The 22,569-nt window shown below is 36.0% G+C and overlaps 1 protein-coding gene across 1 annotated transcript in view; it reads right to left on the reverse strand.

Moving 5' to 3' along the window:
• CPS1 (carbamoyl-phosphate synthase 1) overlaps positions 1-22,569 on the reverse strand; it is a 125,380-nt gene that overhangs the window by 97,030 nt on the left and 5,781 nt on the right. Inside the window, exons 2-4 of the mRNA XM_059168149.1 lie at positions 5,951-6,060; positions 2,423-2,567; positions 1,036-1,125 (exon numbers count right to left, since the gene is read on the reverse strand). Coding sequence (XP_059024132.1) covers positions 1,036-1,125; positions 2,423-2,567; positions 5,951-6,060 — 345 coding nt within the window. The remainder of the gene's footprint in view (positions 1-1,035; positions 1,126-2,422; positions 2,568-5,950; positions 6,061-22,569) is intronic.

Genomic DNA, 22,569 nt, shown 5'->3' on the forward strand with positions numbered 1-22,569 from the left:
CCAAGGCAGATGCTTAACCAACTGAGCCACCCAGATGTCCCTATCTTAGACCCTCTTCTAGTCTATATGTCTGTGATTACGAAAGAAGATTCAAAGAACATTTTAAAAACTAACAAGTCATGGATGAAGTTTATACTCAGACCATTAGTTCTGACACAGAGCAGCTGTAATATCAGTTGCCTAGTGACACAAAGGAAACATTAAAAGGAGGGTGTCCTAAATGACCATTACAAAAATTAGCTGTCTAGGTAATGGAGGTAAATTTGGATAATGGTTGAGAATGAAATAGTAATGATTCAGGTAGTGAAATAGATGCCTTGTTCTCCCCTTTAAAATTTAGAAAAAAAATGAAACCCAGGAAGTCAAAATCAAGATTCCTTGATTTTCAGAAAGAAGCAACATATAGCCTCAGTAGGTTAACGCTCATTGGTGTGGCAGAGCTTTCTTAGAATAATATTCTGTCAGTTAGAGGCTCCAAAGCAACAGAAAACAGCTACAGCAACACTAGAGATGAAGTCAAATATAGCAGGTCCCTTAACTTTAAGTACGTCTGAGATTCAAACCAGGAGAATCCTCTTATTTGATTAGAACAATAATACTTAAACTAAGGAAAGTATAAGATAAGGTTTATAACACTTTTCAATTACCACTTCAAATAGGTTATATCTAATTATATGTCATCGAGTCGTAATGTTTAAGCCAAAAGAAACAGCAATCTGTTTATCCTCAAAAGAGTTCACGATTTGGAAAATATGGTATGATTACATGATCTGCATAAAATCACACAACTAGTTAACGGTAAAGCCGGTCCGAGAACCCACGACTCAAGTTACATATCACAATCGTGGGTATAAGGGATGGGAAAATTAAGTGGTTCAAGAAAATTAAAAAAATCTAAAATGTTCTCTAGGCTCTTTCCCCAAAGAGAAATGCTACCAAGCCTGTGCGAGTGCCACCTAGTGGATTAAACTAAAAATGTGTGGCCCTCAGTATTTCAGAAGAGAATTGGTCCAGACAGGACAGCCTTTTTCTCACCTTTTCTTCCTGTAGCCACTGCCCGAGACTCTTGGTAGCCAGCCAGTGGTGGTAGTCATTGCTGTAATTCAGCACCAGCAAACCTGCAACCTAGAAAGACAGGGAGTTGGGGTGAGCAGAAAATATTATCCAACTCTTGTGACTTGTTTTACGAGTCCATTTGCAATTTTTTTTTTAAAAAAAAAAGCTTGAGAGATGGAGAGGAGAAATGAGTGGGGGAAATCCGAGTGGGAGACAAACCATGTTCTGAGAAACAAACTGAGGTTTGGGGGGTTGGGTGAGCCTGGTGGTGGGTATTAAGGAGGGCATGTATTGCATGGAGCACTGGGCGTGGTGCGTAAAAAAATGAATTTTGGAACACTGAAAAAAATTAATAAAATTTTAAAAAGCTTTATTATATCCACTGATTCAAGGCTTAAAATTCTGGAGACTTGAAGAAAAAAGATGATCAATAATTTTCTCTTAAAAAACATCATTGTCACCTTAATTACCATGTCGAGGAATAGTCTTACCTCATTTGCCAAATCCTGTGACTAAGCTAGGTCCCCCATGTCAGCACCCTGGTACTTTTTCTCCATGGTATTTACCAATAATCTAATTAATGATTAGATTTCATTATCTTCCTGTACATTAAACAAAGGATACATAATTGTCGATCTACATTTAAAGGAGACTGAATATATGGGGGAAATTGTGAGAAATAGAATTGACCTAAATGATCGGTCCAAGTCATTCAAAAATACAGTGGGGAAAAAAATAGAGTGATGAATTTGGATTCTACATTTTTTAATTGTTTATATGGTCCACATTCTTAATACTATCCAAATTTATCTTGATTAGGAAAACTGAATGTGTTTACTTTTAGACTGCATATAAGCTATCTTTTATTCAGCCCCTAAATAGGATAAGATTAAAAGGCAAATATTTGATACAGAGTGGATTACCAAAGACCTTTTAAAAGGTAATTCATCACCATTTCTTGTAGCATACTTGTCATTTAGACTTATAACAACATCTTTCCAAATTAAACCAAATTTCATCCAAGGCATTAAGAGTAAATGCAAAGTGCCATGAAAAATGAAATTCAAAATTATGTCATGTTAAAAATCATTCCCATAATACACAGGAATAAGGTTGAGAGCACGAATTTAATGGGTTGTCCTACAGTATTGAGGAGAAACTTTACTCATCCTGGATTCTTAAAAATAAATCAACTATCCCCCCCCTCCAACTGCGACTTTTTACTTCTTTTTTTTTTTAAAGTAGGTTTCGTGCCCAGGGTGGGGCTCAAACTCACAACCCTGAGATCAAGGGTTTCATGCTCTAGAGACTGAATCAGCTAGGTGCCCCAAATTGAGACCTTTTAACTAGTCATCACTGGCACTACCTTAATTCCATCAGACTCCAAATACTTGCTAAGTCCCAGGCCATCCACTGCGGCAGTGTCAGGGGCTCCACCATTCCCAATAATGGGATTGGCCATGGTGAGAATCTGTCCCTTGTAGGCAGGGTCAGTAATAGCTTCCGGGTACCTGAGTAAAGAAGCCAAAAAATTACCAACGATAACAACAAAAATGTCTGTAACCACAAAACTACAATCTACAGACACACTCTTAACTACTGAATCCTCGGAAATGAGAGAACATTAATTTTAAAACCTATAAGGCTGCATCTAGATTTTAGCAAATCTAAAGAAATTTTATGATCAGATATAAAAATGTATCGCATCATCTGACTCATATGAAAAGTCAAACTGACCTTTAAAAAAATTTATTTTTTCATGTGAGTATAGCTTACAAACAACGTTACATTAGTTTTAGGTTTACAACATAGTGATTCAATTTCTCTATATGTTATGATCTGTTCTCCACAAGCATAGCCCCCAGCTGCCATGACACAAGACTATTATAATTCAGCATCACTGTATTTCCTTTGTGGTGCTCTTTATTCCTGTGACTTATTCATTCCATAACCGGAAGGCTGTACTTCCCACTCCCCTGCCCGCACTAGCCCATCCTCTCCCACCCACTCCCCCTTCCCTTTGGCAACCATCAGCTTGTTCTCTGTATTTATGGGTCTGATTCTGCTTTTAACCTAAACTGACTCATAAGTACTAAGACATATTCTTATATAATCTTCAATCCCTAAACTTCTTAAACTTTTTAATCCCTTGAAAAATTCCTTCATAGGGAATGAAGGAATTTCTAAAAGATTGTCCTAGTTAAAGTTTTCAGGTATCCTGAAGTTTCCCCTTGCCTTCCAGACACGAATCCAAACTGGTATTTACTATTAAGGGCTGCCAGTTTCACCAAAATATTAATTGTCAAAAATGTTTAAGTTTTTTAAAAAATAGTTTTCAGGAACCTTGAAGACTATCCTGATTACATCGCTGGTGACTGCATGGGTGTCTATGTTTATTAAAATTCATTCAACATTTAAAAAGACTGAGTTAATTTCTGTGGCAGAATTGCCCAAAAATATAAAGGCTGTTGGTTTTTATTTTAAAGTCTGGAGAAAGGGAAAAATAAGAATACATATATTCCCTGAGAGAATTATTTAATATAGTTGTTTTTCAAAACAGTTTTAGAAAGAATTATACAAGTTTCAGAGTTATCAACTTAGAAAAGAAAATCAGTCCCACAAAAATTGCCCTGAACCACTTCTGACTTCTAAATCAAAAGATTCCGAATAACTGTTTTAAAGTACTGGCATAGAATTAGGGAGAAATGCATTAGATCTTCATTTTAAAGTTAAGAATGTATTCTCAATTTTATGATCTATATATATATATATATATATATTAATATATATGCATATATATCACTCTCATTCTGAATATTAAGAAACATTATTCCAGTAAATACCAGGAGTTATCTGTAGCTATTCCATGCCCTGGAATACAGTGTAAGTGAGGCTTCCCCGGACCCTACCCACCCCACCGACCCCCTCGCCCTCTGACCCACGCTCACATTTTCACTTTCTGCAGAAAGAGTTAAACCAAATCTTTCTTGTGGATTACTACTGGTAATGAATTTAGGTGCTGAGGGGGACAGAATCAACAACCTTGAAACCAATAAAGTTGAACTCGGGCAATAGTCAACATAAATTCTTCAACCCCATCCAAGACAAAGTCCTCCCAGAACTACTTTTGTCAACAAAACACTTAGTCTTTCAGCTCTCCAACCCCTGAGGAGACTAGAGTGCTGTAATATTTATCCACACCTCCATCAGCTAATTTCTCAGATGCCTCTCACCTGTCAGGAACTGATAATTTTTTAACCAAGGCCTACACACAATATAAATGCATTTCTTGAAGATGAAAAACAAAATAACCCCTTTAATTATCAGCCACCTTACTGAGCGAGACACACAATGAATGAAAGCAACAATTCTCAATGGAAAATAGGCTCTGTGGACTAATCTTATTAATGAATGCCTTTTCCTACATCAAAAACATCTTTAATTAATTTAATTTTACTTCCCTTTCTTCTTTCTCTCCATAAAAGAACTGACCATTCCCTTTAAACATATGCTTACAATACTCTCGCTGCAAGTGAATAAATACAGCTTGTCCTAGAGAACTGCAGTGTTAGAAGCAAATTAATCCATCAGGTCCTGTTTGACTTTTGTGATGTGACAAGATTTATTACCCATAATCTATCACAGAGAAGAAAACTCCAGTGCCCTCCATCATTCTGATCTATATTAAACAGTTGTTTGTTGGCAGGTATATTAACACAGCTAGTAATTAGTGCTGTCGGAAAGCTTAAATAATTGCCTGGTGAAGCAAAACTTTGCAAACAGCTTTCATACACTGTAATTTAATGTTCTCACCAGTGGAACTATTTTAAAACCCACCTAATATTCTTCATTTCAGACAGAGCCAAGAGTTTAGAGAAAAATGTATGTTAATAATAAAGGAAGTTTCGTCAGTTAATAACTTCCATATCAGTTAACCCAACATCCCTGTCTTTATAAGGTTAACGGAATTTTCCTAAAAGAACTTCCAAAGAAGTTTAGTTCATTGACTCTCTAAGGGAAACCTCTTGAAACCATCCAGTCATATTTTTTTAAAGGACTCATAGATTAGTTTTTTTTTTAATCCCCGCTATAAATTACTGTCTAATCCAGGTCCCTCATTTTATATGTGGAAACTAGGATTCAGAAAGGTTAAGTGATTTTCTCAATATCACGTAACCTGTTAGCATTGAAAATTAGACCAGAACTTCAGCCTTCCTGTTCCCAGAGAACAACCATTTGTTGGTCAATAAGGACAGCTAGGTGATTTCTGCAGCATCTCTGATCTTTTTGCTGCACACCTATTAGCAGATCTTAAACACTGACTTGGGTCTCAATTGATAAATTTTGGAACCATCAGATCAATGAACCTGCTCTCCCTTTGATTACTTTAAGACAATAAACGGACCTGTTATTTCACCTTTCTTACTAGCGTGTGAAATTACACAGAATACCTAAGAACTTTCTCAGCTCCTTATGGTACTTCATATCAGATCTGCAAGGTTGATTCTTAACTTCACTAAAGCAATGGCACTGGACTGTGCTATCCATCCCTTCCTTGCTTCAATTTCTACCTTAATCATATCCATACCTTCTTCGACAGAAGCCATTTAAGTAATCTCCTATGACTTGTGTCCTTGGGCTCTAGGTTTCTAGAATTAATTTTATGCTTTATTTTTCAGGGGAAAACCAGTGTCCATGTTCTCTTTCATTTACCACGGCAGGGAGGAGTTTGTTATCTATGCTGGAAGAGACGACTTCGAGCACAGGGCAACGGCAAGATCATGTGTAGTCTTACTATGATGGGATGATTTCAGTTTTCCACCATGACTAAGATCATCTAGTTAGTCCTCTACATAGAGGAAGAAGAAAACCTTGGTGCCCGAGCATTACTCACCCTCCCAGGCCCGTGTTAAAAACCACTTCACCAGCGACAGAGGATGGATGGCCGAAGGAGTAGCCTTTCATCTTAGTTCCATCTTCCAGGACAATGTGTGCTGTCTGTGCCTAAAGAAACAGACACATGAATCTGAGCGGAATACAAAATACGAGGCAAAACGCATTGAAAAATATCCAAAGGTACAATACACAAACTCACACACTCATTAAATAAAGGTCCAGTATATGTGATGAAACCATACTGCCTACATTTGGAGTTTCTCTCCTGCTCCTTGGCACTTTTCTTCAGATGTATATCTCTTGTCCCTGGCAGGTGTTTTATTTTGTTTCGCTTGCAAGAGGAACTGAAGCATGTTGATACATTGTCTATTCTAAGTCTACTTGTAGAATTATCGACAATCCAGAAATACTTCAGTTGAGCTGAAATGCTGTGTGTCTATCTTTTTCCCCTTAATATTCCATAGCTTTGCTCAAGGATAGCTTTAAGGGAACTCATGAGTTTGCAAAAACTTTGTGTATCGTACCGTATAGCTCATCATCACTCTGGGGTTTAGAGCTAGAAGGAATCTTAAAGATTATCCATCAAATCCCCCAGAGTGTTCCAGAGAGCTCTTGTGTTTCTTTCTTTCTTTTCTTTGCTTTCTTTCTTTTTTTGAGAGTTCTTATGCTTGATGGAGTTGTCTGAAGGGCCGTCCCTCTACACCAGCTTTATGATCATAAAGAAGTCAAAACTTTATCACTCAATTAATACTGATACAAAAGCAAGCAGTATGAAATATCTAAATATAGATCATATTATATTTTTTAGTAGAGTTATTTATATCCATGTCTGGTTCTCTCTTTAGAATATAAGGCATTCTGAATTTGATCACTTCACCATACTAATCTTTGAACAGCTTCTATACAATCCTTGGCTAAGAAGAGGGACAATGAGAGAAACTTATCTATGAAGCAGGCATCAGCCACTCTTCCAAAATACTCTAAATGCTATTGTTGAAACAATTTATGTCAAATTTCATTTCCATAGAAGTTAGGGAAGAGAGAAATGTGTTAAAGTATACTTTGGGAGGCAAAATATAGACTCGGTAAGAAACCACAGGGCAAAATAAGTGGAATGTGATCTTTAGAATAAATATAAAGAAAAACATCTCTGCAAGAATTGAGGAAACATTATTAATTTTTGGCATAGTATTTTTAAGATTGAAGATACCATTGTGCTTATATTTAAGAGTCCTTTTTAAAAAAGATGCATATTTAAATACTTAAGGATAAAATACCATGATATTTATGATATCTGAAATTTCCTTTGAAATATTCAGGGATTAGGGCGAATTGGTAGGGATATGAAATACATTCCGCCATAAGCTAAAATTGTTGGAGTAAGGGAAATCAGCGTGCTGTTCTTTCTGCAAAGATTAAGTGCAGCTCTTAAAGAAGAACCAAGATGCCCTTCAACGGACGAATGGATAAGGAAGATGTGGTCCATATACACTATGGAGTATTATGCCTCCATCAGAAAGGATGAATACCCAACTTTTGCAGCAACATGGACGGGACTGGAAGAGATTATGCTGAGTCAAATAAGTCAAGCAGAGAGAGTCAATTATCATATGGTTTCACTTATTTGTGGAGCATAACAAATAGCATGGAGGACAAGGGGTGTTAGAGAGGAGAAGGGAGTTGGGGTAAATTGGAAGGGGAGGTGAACCATGAGAGACTATGGACTCTGAAAAACAATCTGAGGGGTTTGAAGTGGCAGGGGGGTGGGAGGTTGGGATACCAGGTGGTGGGTATTATAGAGGGCACGGATTGCATGGAGCACTGGGTGTGGTGAAAAAATAATGAATACTGTTTTTCTGAAAATAAATAAATTGAAAAAATTTTTAAAAAAAGAGAAGCATAGGAATTCTCTACTTTCTTTCGCTCACATTTTTAGGACTGCTCTCATGGTGCCTAATCCTTTCGTACCCTGCCATTCACCCCCACTCCCACCACACATACACACACACACACACACACACACACACACACCAAACTTGATACACAGCAGAAGCTTGGGAAGTGATTTCTAGACCTGGGTTACTACACTCCTTTAGATCTGCAACATGTATTCAGCTTTTCAGGTGTTAAAGTGGAAAAACTTGATTATTTTTCTATAGTAGTCTTCTCTGTAGAAATGCAATGCCTCTTTTTGGTACAAAGTACACAAATCTTTTGGCATTTGAATAACTGCTCATTAATGTATAAAGTAGTGTTTGATCATCTTTAAACCAATATAATCTGTGCCTAAATATTGTTTATGTGAGGGTATGCATACACATCAACTTATATTTACACACAAAATAATTCAGTATTTCCTAATAAAATTGATATGTTTAAGATACTTATTTCAACAGGAAAGTTCTGTTTTTTTGCAACTGGAGGTACAATGCATGGATTTCAAATTTATATTTCTGAGAAAGATTAAAGTGCTGGACTGCACACATATGTGTTTCTGTGTGCAAGTCCGTATGTGTGGCAGAGTTAGCCAAAAGAATTTTGTCCTTTAGTTGGCTTATCAAATAATCTTTGAGACAGTTTTGTTTCATGTATAGCCTTGGAACTAGTGTTCAAGATCTCAAGCTTGATACTTTATCTTTGAATAGTTATGGTTTATCCTCTTAGCAACTAAACGAAAAGAGCTTTTAGAATTTAAGAAACAAAACAGATGAACATAAGGGAAGGAAGGAAAAAATAAAATAAGATGAAAACAGAGGGAGACAAACCATAAGAGACTCTTACCTATAGGGAACAAACTGAGGGTTGCTGGAGGGGGGAGGGGTGGGGATGGCAACACTGGGTGATGGGCATTAAGGAAGGCAATTGATAGAATGAGTATTTGGTGTTATGTGCAACTGATGAATTACTAAATTTTGCCCTTAAAACTAATAATACAGTGTATGTTAACTAAACTTAGATTTAAAAAAAAAAAAGGCTTTTAGAATTACTTGGCACAAAGGAAACCACAAGTGATTAATGTAGTATGAGTGATGTCAAGTTCTGAGTTCTGCTTCTGTATATAGGAAATCAACTTTGCATGTCCCTTCTTCTCATAGCATGATTTTCTTATTTTGCATTTTATTTTAATTTACCAACTATTGGTTATTTATGATTGAAGACAGGGGTTGATGGTTTTAGGAAGAGTGATAATGTTCAGTGTATTGTTGAAGATTGTTACAAGCTAATCAAATGTCTATGGTGATGGTTCTCAGTAGGGATATTTTTAATGGGAAATTTCCCTAGGTAGCTCTGACATGTTTCACTAGGTGAAATTCTTTGGTCCAAGTAATGAAAATTCACTGTCAAAAAAGTATTTTCTCCTCAAAGTATTATTTTCTGTTCTTGAGGAAGTCATGTGTAACCTACATGCTTTCACAAAATGGAAGGAGGAAAGAAAACATCTTCCTAAACAATACGTAACTTTGATAGAACCTAAAACAACTGGACTTAGTTGGCAAAACGGCTACAAACTACAAATTTCAGCTGTTTTCTATCCATCAGTTTATCTATCCTACTCGAAGCCACCCCTGCCTAAAATATCATCTATTTACTTTTTTACTCTTTTCCCCTTTTCCCATCTAAGAATTTCAAATTGTCTGATTTCTGGGTTAGACACCATCTAATTATTTTAAAGAAAGGTAAAAATTAACATAAGCAAATCCAATTCTTGTTAGCCTGTTCCCACAATTCTATTTGGCATTTTTCTTTCTCTCTCCATGGGACTAGATTTCTACTTTACTTTCAGTCTCTTAAAGATATACTTGAGGAGACATTTACTGTTGCCTGAAATAGTCCCTGAGATTGTGTTCAATATGTCTTTTTGATCCTTTAATTATATTTTCTGTTCTTTTTGGCAACTTTTATAGGTCTTCCAATCCTCTTTCCCACTACACATTATATTCTTACAAGGCTTCTGTTTATAGCCTATGGTACCCTTTATATTCCACTTAACTACATAGGCCTCTGATGAGTTTAAAATGATGAGTGCCAATTGACTTATCTATGAATTGATAGAGGAACTCTGAACAAAGAGCTATTATTTGGTATCCCCTCTTCTAGCTAATAGTTCCCCAAATGCTATTTCATTCCAATGAGTCCAAAAGAAATCACCTTGTGACTATTGTAAGATATTTTAGTAGCCTTGCCCTGAGAGAAAGAGGTCCATAGCCTAGGAATTAGATTGTACCATTAAAGGATAATTTAAGTGCCTACTGACAGAGCCCTTTAATACTTTGAATGCTGAAAGTACAAAGGAAACCTTAAGGAAAAGAAGCCTGTACATTCATATAATGTCAGGAAAAGTAACCAAAGGATATATAAATATGAATTCTACTAAGTGAAGGACCTCTATCATGACATGGTCCCTATGTGTTTAATAAAAATATATGTGTCAAGAAGACTGCTTTCACATTCAGGTCAAAAACTCATTGAGTTCCTACCATGTGCCAAATCCCACACCAGGCTCTGGAAATACATGGACAAATGTCCCCAGACCCTCCATTTAGCAAAAGGTCTAGATATGTGACTGAATGGTAAGGAAGAAACCTCCAGAAGAATATCACTGAAGCACCTGGAGATAACATGATAAATAAAATATCCTTTCCTTTGGGAGATTTTTCTTTAATAAAAGAATTCACCCTTTCTTTTCTATCTATGCTTTAAGTAAAAAAATTAAAATTTTATGAAAGAATTTATGTCAAATTTTGAATTTAAAGCCCAAAATTTAAAGGTTTTTTCAAGGGATGCCTCTGTTGCTCAGTTGGTTAAGCATCTGGCTCTTGGTTTTGGCTGTGGTCTTAATCTCAGGGTGGTGAGATCAAGCCCTGTGTCAGACTTTGTGCTTAGCGCAGTCTGTTGGAGATTCTCTCTCCCTCCATATCTGCCCCTCCCACTTGTGCTTGCTTGCTCTCTCTCAAATAAATAAATAAATCTTTTTTTTTTTTAAAGGAAGAAGAAGATGCCTTCAAGTCTGCTCAAATGTCATCTATCTTCTTGGTGAGTCATATCCCCTCCCTCTTATTTAAAATGAAAATATTGCCCCCTCCCACCCCCCCACCCCCATCCCCCCAACCCCTCCAACTCCCCACCCCCACCCCAACCCCGTGCTCTATCTGCTTTTCCTTTACAGCAGTCATTGCCTCCCTGCCTTAACGTACTGGAAAGCAAACTTCATCTGGATAGAGTATTAGATCTGCACAGAGTAGACAATTATTCAATTTTTGTTGCATGAATAAAGATTCATTGAGTGTCAATATGAAGAAAATAACATAATACCAGAAATTGTTACTATTTTTATCATTATTATTCAGCTTTCAGTTTGTCAAGGAATGAATTTAAAAATAAGCAAATACTTGTTTTGAGTTGCCTTTCTGTTAAGCTTAACCAAGAATGCCGTTCTATAATGTGTTTAATTTAGTCCCATCAAGCGGAGATACTATGTTGGAAAAGAGACCTGAGTGGCATTGAGGGAGACAAGGGGCGAAGAGGGAAAGATCAGTGGATGGTTATACCCACACAAGCATAGTGAGTGTGCTGTACAAATACGTGTTGTGCAGAGCTAAGACAAATACCATGCTCATTCAAAATTCAATTTACTAGGCATTTCACATCAAAGAGGCTGACGGTGCTTGAATTACTTAACAAACTGTTTCATTTCTTATCTCACTTCGCAAACATAGACAAAGAATGAGAAAGCTCTCCTTACCCAGTACATTCTAAAATATACGGGTACATGAAGAAAATTCCATTTTATTCTATTTAATTTTAAGATAATTTATGCACATGACTCTTGAAGAAAAATTATTTTACATTTCTCTTATTGTTCTCAGGTGTTAAAACATGAGTTTGTCACAGCAGATTCATGTGAAAGGCGTAAGGAAAGGTGAACTCAAAGGCATCAAAAGTTATTTTGTACACCGAAAGCTATTTATTTCTTGATCACCAAAATTAGGTGAATAAACATGTATTATTACCCACCTTACTCAAGTAGAAATTGGAGTCTAACTGGCTGCTGCCTATCTCTTTGTCAATCATTGTAGAGCAATGGAAGTATGCAATAAATTCTGAAGTGAGTTTACTCTGACCCCTGCTTGGTAGAATTATGAAAGATTTTAGTCTAGTTTGCTCTCATTACACATGGAGAACAACTATTCTCCAAAATGTAAATACTTATATGAGCATTATTTGCAGATGGCTACTTTGGATTTTTCCTCGTTTTGTTGTTGTTGTTGTTGTTGTTGTTGTTGATGACCTGGGATGAACAGTCTCAATTCTTTTCACATTTCCTTAAAGTTCTTCATTTTACTTTTTCCCCTCTGGGTCTTTGACTAATAGTCTAAGAACTTTTCTTAGTAAAACCTTCATGAAAATTAAATTCCATGTGTGACAGGATCCACTTAGTGGCCTAATTTTAATTGAGTCCTCATTTTCATTATAGTGTAATTCTTCATCACTAATTAAATGCATATGAAATTATAAGAATATTCTTCAAATCTCAAGATCATAGCCAATAAAAAATCTTAACTTTTAATTCACTATCTAATTTTAGATTTAAGTGCCTCAAAGTCAAAGAACTAGTTATGTGTTGTTGTTAGTTGCTTTTATTCATATTGACTCAACCAAACTGACAATAAAATAATGAAATATAACAAAGAAATTTTGGGTTGTATCGGTACCCATCTTCAGGTTAGCAGTTAAGAGATATTTATACTGCTTTTATTAATGGAATGTAAATCAATCCCTTTTCTCCATTCAACATCATTTATCATCCCAAACAAGCATCATCCCCTAAATGTAATGAGGAAAATAACCTTAGCACAGGGGCAGCAGAACAAGAAGCATCTATCTAGAAATCTCATTTCAATAAGGTCAGTCACATTGGTTTGCCAAATGCCTAGATCATAGACTTGAAAAATAAAACTATATATTGTAAATATATAAATTATATAGTTATTTCAGGATAAGAGTAAGTAGAATTTTCCATCTAACCAGATGAGGAATTATTTTAAGTATAGAGGGAGTAGAATTCTGGAGAAAAGCAAGTACTATAGGGAAAAAAAATTCATAGACTATGGTCAGTTACTTCTTCTATGTTGACCACATCTATACCAATCTGTGCCCAGGCCTTATCTATTAGGGACTATTTAAAACTGTACTCTGGGACTATTATCATCTCATATGTGGAATTTAAGAAACAAAATAGAGTGTCACAGAGGAAGAAAAAAAAATAAAACAAAACAAAACCAGAGAGAGACAAACCATAAGAGACTCTGAATCATAGGAAACAAACTGAGGATTGCTGCGGGGGGAAAGGGTTGGAGAGATGGGGTGGCTGCGTGATGGGCATTACGGAAGGCATGTGACATAAGGAGCCCTGGGTATTATATAAGACTGATGAATCACTGACCTCTACCTCTGAAATTAATAATGTAACATATGTTAATTAATTGAATTTAAATGAATGAATGAATGAATAAAACTGTGCTCTGTGGAAGGGGGGGAGGTAATAGAAATGCAGTTGGGCTGGAGAGAGCAATTGTGATCCTCTCTTCCCCCTTTCACCATTTGGCTTTCTCTCCCCCCACTTCCTGATAAAATATGGATTCACTGGCTTTTTGGTTTGTTTTTTGTTTGTTTAGTTTTGGTTTTGGTTTTATAAATGTGACTAATTGTAGTGTATTAAAGGTCAACTCTACGGATGCCTCTGGAGACTTTGTCGGAAAAACAAACCTTGAAGAGCCATAGAGATTCTGGTATGCCCAGGTTCTCACCCTCATCTCTGCCTCCCTTCTTTCTACCTCCCTGAACTCTACCACTTGTTAGAAACCCAAGTTTCATCATCTTTGTGCATTAATTGAACAAGCAGTAGAAGACTTGTCCTTTCTCAAGTTAAGACTAAACAAAAATTGGCACTTATTATTTACTGCCCCATAACCAAGTATATGACAAATTTCTCCAATAAGATTATAGGCAACACCAGACAACATCAAGGACAGAGAGTCTGCCTTGTCTGTCCAACACAACATCACCAGCACATAGCACAATGACTGGCACATAGTGGGTGATTGGAGAAACCATTTTATTCCTTCCTGAATTCATACTTTGGTCCATGAAGCTAATTTTCAGAGCCTTTGAAAGGTCATTTAACCCCAGTCCACAAAGTAAAAGTAAGAAGAATGATTGGTGACTTTGGGAAATGGAATTGAGCAAGACTGGCTTAGCCCTTCTTAACTCTCTATTCAAAGAAACCTGTTCTCAGTTGTACATCCAGATAGGAGAGGAACAGCTGTAAGTGAATACATTCGACTCAGGGAAAGGAATTACAAGAAACATATTTTGTTACAGAGCTGGGACTTGTTTTCTAAACAGCTTTAGCAATAATAAAGATGATATTCAGATTGCGGTCTATTTGAATACTGTGTCTTATTTCTGTTTTGATTCTAAATATAGAGATTGAAAAGAAGGTATTATTACACCCTAAAATCACACCAGTAGAAAGTACCCTGCAAATACTGACAGGCTGAATGAATGAATGAATGGATATTTGAATGAATGGCTTTCAGGTGGCAAAGAAGCTACAGAGATCTATTTTTGTTTCGCTGCAACCTAACTGGCTTGCAGAATGCAAGTCATATTTTGACTATTCCTCTTAGGCACTGCTCACAAAGGTAAGAAACAATGGGCAATATATAGCTGTCCTTTAACTCCGTGTGACTTATTTCCTGGGAGACTAGTTAAGAGAATAAAGAACACCTGCTTTCACAGTATTTTTCTCTTCCATATTCCACCAACTAGAGATGCAAATGGGTACAACAATTCCTTTTTATAAAGTCATTATCATACTTAAGCTTTATTCACACTTTAGTAAAATCACTTCACGCAGATAATCTACTAACCATTAGTACTGCTAAATGATAATGAATTCACTATAACAGAAAAAAGGAAAGCATGCACTCTCTTCCATACGATCTTCTCCATTATTTCCTTTAATAGAGAAAATTATAAAATTTAATACGGAAAAATAAACACCTATTTTTTCATTTTATACTTAATATAAGTTTTTACTTTTCACCACATCATGAATTCTTATTTCATTTGTCTTGTTTTTGGCTGAACTCTTTTATAAAATGTAGATTTCTAATTTGATACTTTTCTAGTAGCAGTTGGTTTTACAAATCTTTCAAATCCAATGATATTAAGACAAATAGTAAGATGGAGTTTCAGGGTCTCTCTCTTTGGCATCTTTTCCTAACATCCCTTGGGAATAACAACTTTCAAATCACATCTGGTCCTACAGGCTAGATAATAAAGTTACTTAAAATAATTACTACTGCAATTAAAAATAATTCCACTGTTAATGGGAATGTAAAATTGGTGTAGCCACTGTGGGAAATGGTATGGAGATTTTTTCAAAAAAAGTAAAACTGAACTAACATATAATCTAGCAATCCTACCTCTGGATATTTACCCAAGGAATTGAATTAAGGATCTCAGAGAGATAGTAGAACTTCATCTTCATTGTAGCACTATTCACAATAGTCAAGGTATGAAAGCAACCTAAATATCCATCAACAGGTGAGTAGATAAAGAAAATGTAGCATATACATACAATGGAATATTACTTAGCTTTAAAAAAGGAAGGAAATCCTGTCATACATGGCAACATGGATGGACTGTGAGGACAGTATGCTAAGTGAAGTAAGCCAGTCACAGAGAGACAAACACTGCATAATTCCACTTACGTAAGATACCTGAAATAGTCAAACGTATAGAATCAGGAAGAAGAAACGTGGTTGCCAGAGACCAGGGTAAGAAGGGGAAATGGGAGTTACTAACTAACAGACATAAAGTCTCAAATGTTTAAGAAGAATAAGTTCTAATGATCTGCTGTACAACACTGTCCCTAAAACTGCGCTGTACAGTTAAAAATCTTTTAAGAGGTTGGATCTCATGTTAAGGACTCTTACTGCAAAATAAAATAATAAAATAAAATAAAACAGTTCCACCTCATCACACAGTACCTAATAATTCATAATGTCTATTAGTAACTCACAGGTTGTCACTGACTTGCTTCAAGAACTAATTCCATACTACATTGGATTTTGTCATCACCCAAGAGAGAAATCTCCATCATCATTTATTATTGGCTCCCAATTGTTCCCTCTGTCTCCAAACTCTCCCTGCTTCTACCTATCCCATGCAGTGAAGTTAAAGGTTATCTTTCTTAAACATATACTGCATAACACTAATCTTCACGTTCCCCAATTAACATTCCAAGTCCCCTCATCTGGCCCATTATGGAATCCCTTAGACTCGCCACCTCTCTAGACTTTGTGCATAAATGTCTCCTCTTTGTCTGTTTCTGTCCTGGTTATCCTTCTTAGCCTGGCTCATAATATGTCTTCAAAGATCCCCCAAGTCAGAATCAACCACTGATTTTCCTGTGCTGTCACTGCATGTGTGTGTGTACTGTTTGTGTTACCTTTTGTTTTTTGTTTTGTTTTGTTTTGTTTTTTATTATTAAAATATTTTATTTATTTTTTATTTATTTTTTTATTAATTTTTTATTTTTTATAAACATATATTTTTATCCCCAGGGGTACAGGTCTGTGAATCACCAGGTTTACACACTTCACAGCACTCACCCAAGCACATACCCTCCTACCTTTTGTTTTAATTGTTTAAGTTACTCTTCTACTCTGCTAGGTCACAACTTCTGAGACAGAAAATCCAAAGTCCGATTTAATTTTATATCCTCAGAGAAATGGCCCACGGTTGTTCACACAGTCATATAATCACAATATACTTGGTGAATGCACAGAAATATGGGCCATTATGTGATGCTGAATGTTGTTCACATGCTGATATTATGGTTTTACTAATCAATTCTCTGATGCCCACTGGCTACTGGGTTTTGTTCGCTTGCTTATTTGTACTTGAAAACAAAGACAGATGTCCCACATAGGCATAGCTCATGCTAAAAGATGGAAGATAAAAGTAAAGAATAAGTTGGGGCTGGTTGGCAGCCCTTACCTCATAAGCATCCCTAGGTTTCTATACCAACTAAGTGTCATACAGATAATATCCTCAGAAGAGTCTAGAAGATCATTTCTAATCTTTATTCTTTGGCCTTCCTAATGGGTTGCTTCCATTACTAATATTAATTATTATCTTAATGTCAACATAAACCTAAGCCTCCATTACTGGGGAAAAGGAATAATAAATTATGTGTGCATACATAGCCCAATTATTTTCCTTTCTTCCTTTACTTTTTTTTTTAAAGATTTATATATTTATTTATTATAGAGAACATGAGGTAGAGGGAGAATAAGAGGGAGAGAACCTCCAATAGACTGCCCATGGAGCATAGAGCCCAACACAGGGCTCAATCTCACCACTCTGAGATCACGACCTGAGCCAAAACCAAGAGTTGGAGGCTTGACCAACTGAGCCACCCAGGTGACCCTCTTCCTTAACTTTTCATCTAAAATCCTTACCAAATTTTACTATAGGTCATTGGTAAATTCATTAATTTTAATTCACTAATATAGTCTCATAATATTACACTTCTATACCAAACCCCCAAATAGTTTACAACTAATAGTCTGTTTTTATCTCCCTCTGGGAAAGAAAAAAAAAAAAACTGAGGTTGCCATATCTTTACCGATATTCTTTCTGAGGTTTACATTTAGTGCTCGTGCATACTTGACACTCAATAAAGATTTTAACTAAATTTGAGAATAGTAACTAAAGATGACATGTATACTTCAATTTTTCTCTACTTTGTGTCCATATGTTAAAGTACCTCCCACTTTGTTTTGTTTCCATTTTAATTCTGTAATAATCATCATGTTTGAAAAAATATATATAAAGCACACCATGTCTTAAGCATGCCTTATAAAAGTGGATTGACCTGTCATGATACTATTTCTACCTTTTGATATTGCTTTAATGAGACCCTGTTAAGGCATAAACCAGATGGCATGTAGAGTTACCAATGCTTATTAAAGTCTATATATAGTTTCACCAATAAACTTTGTATATAGATTTGAAAGATAAATGTCTGCTGTTCTGAGAACGTTACCTTACCTCAAATAGAATTATGAAGTTATGTTGGAAAAATGGGATTTTGGAGAACACTGACCTCACCGAGGGCTCTACCCTGATCCCCTTCATAAGGTTTCATTAATAATAATTAACATGATGGGTTGGGCACTGCTTCTAAAGCTACCAATGGGTTTTCTCAATTAATCTTCCCAAAAAACAGTGAGGTAGGTAATGTTAAGAACTGTATTTTACAGTAAAGCTAACTGAGGTTTGGAGGAGTCAAGATCATTCCAGTAGTAAACAGAAAAACAGTGGCTTCTGAATGTAGTCAGCGTTACTTAGAATCCACAACCCTCTATCCCGCTATCATTACCCACTGCAGGGAGCCAGGTAGAAGGTTTCAGCTTCAGCTGAGGTACGTATGGCCCCTTTTTCTTCTCCTAAGCTTACTTCTATTTCTTCTTTCCAATCTTTTCAAATGGGAACAAAAAAGCATTTCAATTACAAACTCACTCGAATTTATTTATAAGATCTTTCTTTCAAAACTGCCGTGGATAACCTGGCAGGTGCCCAGGTCAGCCGAGAATCACCTGTCTGTAAGTCTGTCTGTAAATCATCAGAGTGGAAGGTCAAGTCATTAGCTATATCCTGTGATCTTAGGAGAACCAGAAGGCTCTGAGAACTTTTCACACAATTCCAGGCCCTTGAGTCTGAAGCTCTGAAGACTGTCAGGACTATCGATGTGGTGAACATGGAGACCCACTGCTCAGTCCCCCTTCATGAAGGCCCTGCTGCCCTGCTGCAAGGGGGGAGGTCAGTGGATAGTCACCACCAGTCGGTTCCCTGATGGTCTGTCTCAGCTGCAGAGTCCTGCTTTGCCACAGGCCCTGCACGGAGAGCCCCATGCCCGCACTGGTTACTGAGGCTGGCAGGGAGAGGAAGGCCCCGGCCCAACACAGGAAACTCTGGTGGGCAACAGCTTTCTGTCGGGTTGAACTACGCTTTCTCAAACCTGCATCACAGTTTACTTCTTCTCTGCCCAACTCCATTGCCTCAAATTACCTCCACCAGCATTAACTGCTAATAAATATATGGCTCTCTAAACACCATTTAATATCTGCTTCTGGAGAACCTAACTTATGATAGTCACAAGTCAATAAGAATTCAAAGGCTTTGGCGAGTCTCAAGACAGAAAGTTCTGCTATTTATGAGGGTTCTAACCCAGAAACTACTAGAGAAATGTGGAACACTGCAGGATACCTGAATGGTTTCCTTTCTTCGTGTATCCCTAAAATGTTAAGAATTAGCGCAGACTTCAAGTGAATTTGGCATAGTGCCTAAATTAGGTCAGTTAAGGTCCTTAGGCCAAAGTCAATGGTACCTCCAAGTTGTTCAATGTCCAGAGGCAGACATACACTTTTAGGGGCCACTAAGCACAAGTTCAGCATGCAACTGCCTAAAAAAAACTCATACACACACACAGCTACACACACACACACACGTACACACACTTGCCTATACCTTCTAAATCTCTCTTGACTGACCTTGAACCAATGTTTAAATTGTGTCTGCAATTAATAACATTATCTCTACCCCTTCACAATTGTATTTTTCTCCCATCCACGTAATTATGTTTACAAAACATCCAACAGGACCCTGCACCTCATGCGCACCCTGCCAAATAAGGCCAGGCTTTGTAGACAATATAGGTAGCAAGAAAAATGCGTTAAAACTAGCTCACACTCAGAGTTTTATTTCTTTCAGCCTGGAGCATTCAGATATTGTGGATTTGGGAGCCAGTTAGATTATGAAATAAGGAGTCAAAAATTGTCTGTTCTTATGACTTATATGATTTTGTGGGATAAAGACTGAAATTAGTAGTCCCCTTGTCCTAGTAATACTAAATATTACTTCTCTTCACAACTTTATAGTTGGAACATCATAAGATTATAAATTTTTCCACACACATAATATTTAAATAGGCTAAAATGGAATTTTTCTGTGTATACTCAATTACCTCATTTTAATCTTTTATTTTATAATTATAATTTTCTCTAAATTAAATTGAGTTACATAAATTTCTACATGACCCCTATTCTTATATTACTTTTTAAATGGAAACTTTAGTAAACTGCACAATCTTTGGGTGTTGTACTTTCTAATATTTAAAAAACCTGGTGATTCCTTCACAAAGCATAGGTAATTTCTGATGAAAATACATTTTTGTGAGAGAGCTTGCATATAAGTAGAAATTCCAACAAATTCTCTATTTAATTGTTGATTTGTCTGCCAAGGAAGTTGATGTCATTTTACCATACCACAGAATGTTGTTGTTGTTGTTTTTAATGATCTCAAAAAATGTGATGCTGTAAGCAAATCTCACATTTTCCCTCAACATCTCACTCATCTCTTTAGGGCTTTTGATTTTTTCCATCAAATTAAAATTCACTGTAAACCTACATTTATGGGTCCATTTTCATTTCCTAGTAAGATGACTGATTAGCTTTATGGGACCACAAATAAATGACAGAAATTTTATACCCTAATACTCTCAGTTTGAAATCAGGTTTAAAAGGGTAGATGATTCAAAGCACTTTCCAGGATAAGAACAATGCAACAGCTGTTAATAGGAGTCACACAGCTAAATTCTCCTTCAAAAAGCTTTGAAAATGTGTCCCTGGTGTTATGCTCAACTGATTTAGAGAGCTTAGGCTTAGGAAGTAACAGTCAAAATTCAAGCATAATTTATAATTTAACCCACAAAGGTTTTAAAAGTGCTCAGTGTTCATTACTGTCTTTAGGCTTTTCCTTTGCACTCAGTATTATGTTATTAAAAGTCATCCACTCATTCCTTAATCATCCCACACCGCAGCATCATTCTGGGCTAACTTTGAAGCAGCTTTCTTTGGATCCATTAGTTTGAGACAGTGGAAACAAGTCAAAATGAGACTTTTCTTACAATTCAAAATTACTAGCAGTAAACACCTACCACAGTAGATTTCTACATATGTGAAGCTCATGGGACCATAAGAGAAACAAAGTGAAAATTGAAAAACAGCATGTTTTGTTATAATACATGACAATATTTTGGTTGACGTGAAAGAAATAGGTCACTGCCCTAAAATATCCTATTAATAGAATTGTTAATTAAAGCAAGAATCCTTACTAATTCTTTAATTTAAACAATCTGGTCTCAAAATGCAACCACAAAAGGAGAAAAAAGGAAAGGAAAATGTATATGATTTATTTTATGTGAGGATAAAGTACGTAGATACATGGGCTCTTGAGTAAGCAATAACACTACAGCAGGAGAAATGATTTAGAGCATTATGAAGCCAAGTTAAACAACAAGGATGGCTCCAAGTAGACAAAAAACCAAATTAAAAAATTCCATGTGGTTTTGGGCCCAATTAAAATTCTAACCAGATTTGCTATGGATATGTTTCACTTGTACAAAAATAGACATCCACGTGTCCTTGTGTTAACTCCAGCACTTACACATCCATGAAATGGGAATAACTGCACTGTTTCTTCCCCTAGGTGTGAGAATTTACCAGTAAAATGTTCTGAATATAAAGGCTTAAGCTAATTTAGCAATAAGTTCCATAAAAGATTTGAATATAAAACATGATAGTTGCAATAATCCCCTTAAGCTAGTAGTAGAAATGAAAATCATTTACTCGGGGAATCTGACTGTATTGCTATTAAATCATTTGACTGTGTAAATTATTTGTATATCAGAAAAAGCAGAAGCCCCATGTGTTTATTTTCATTTTCACCAAGGCCTAAAGCCATATAACATATTTGATTTCTGGCTTACCTGATGTTTCTTAGCTATTAGTTTATATCAGTACTCATCCTCTCAAGAAATAAAATAAATCTGAACCAAGCTTTAAAACGGAAGAAGCTTAAAGCCAGAATTTATTTCAGTTATTACTGCATAGATGATATGGTAAAAGTTAAAATCTTAAAGTGTTCTTTATTGGTAAATTAAACCTCTTTTTTCATTATTGGAGTTGTATTATCAAAAAAGGACACTTAAAATTCAGAATTAAGGCACAATTTCTAAATGTGGAATATTTAATGAGACTTTTCTGCAGTTATAATATCTAACACTTCAACAATTAAAAATACTGTAACAGCAGTAATCAATCAAGACTTACAACATCCTAAGTTAATAGCCTTACCACATCCTACATTAATATTAAGTTATCTGTCTTTAGTTAAACATAAGCCGTTGTTGGGGGGAAAAACTCACAAGGTTAATTTACTTGAATACTTCTCTGTTCTAGATATTTGTAAACAAATAGTCAGATTCATAAGTAATTTTTATTCTAGTTATACTTCTCATTATAAATAAAATATAGCATTTAGAAAAATTCCATTATAAATTGTGTTCGTAAAGTGTAAGCTTACGGTAAAATTTTCCTGAATCTAGGGGGCTCTCCAATATTATAAGACGGGGCGCCCGGGTGGCTCAGTGGGTTAAAGCCTCTGCCTTCGGCTCAGGTCATGATCTCAGGGTCCTGGGAT

The sequence above is a fragment of the Mustela lutreola genome, chromosome 3 (genome assembly GCF_030435805.1).
Source record: "Mustela lutreola isolate mMusLut2 chromosome 3, mMusLut2.pri, whole genome shotgun sequence".
Classification (NCBI taxonomy): domain Eukaryota; kingdom Metazoa; phylum Chordata; class Mammalia; order Carnivora; family Mustelidae; genus Mustela; species Mustela lutreola.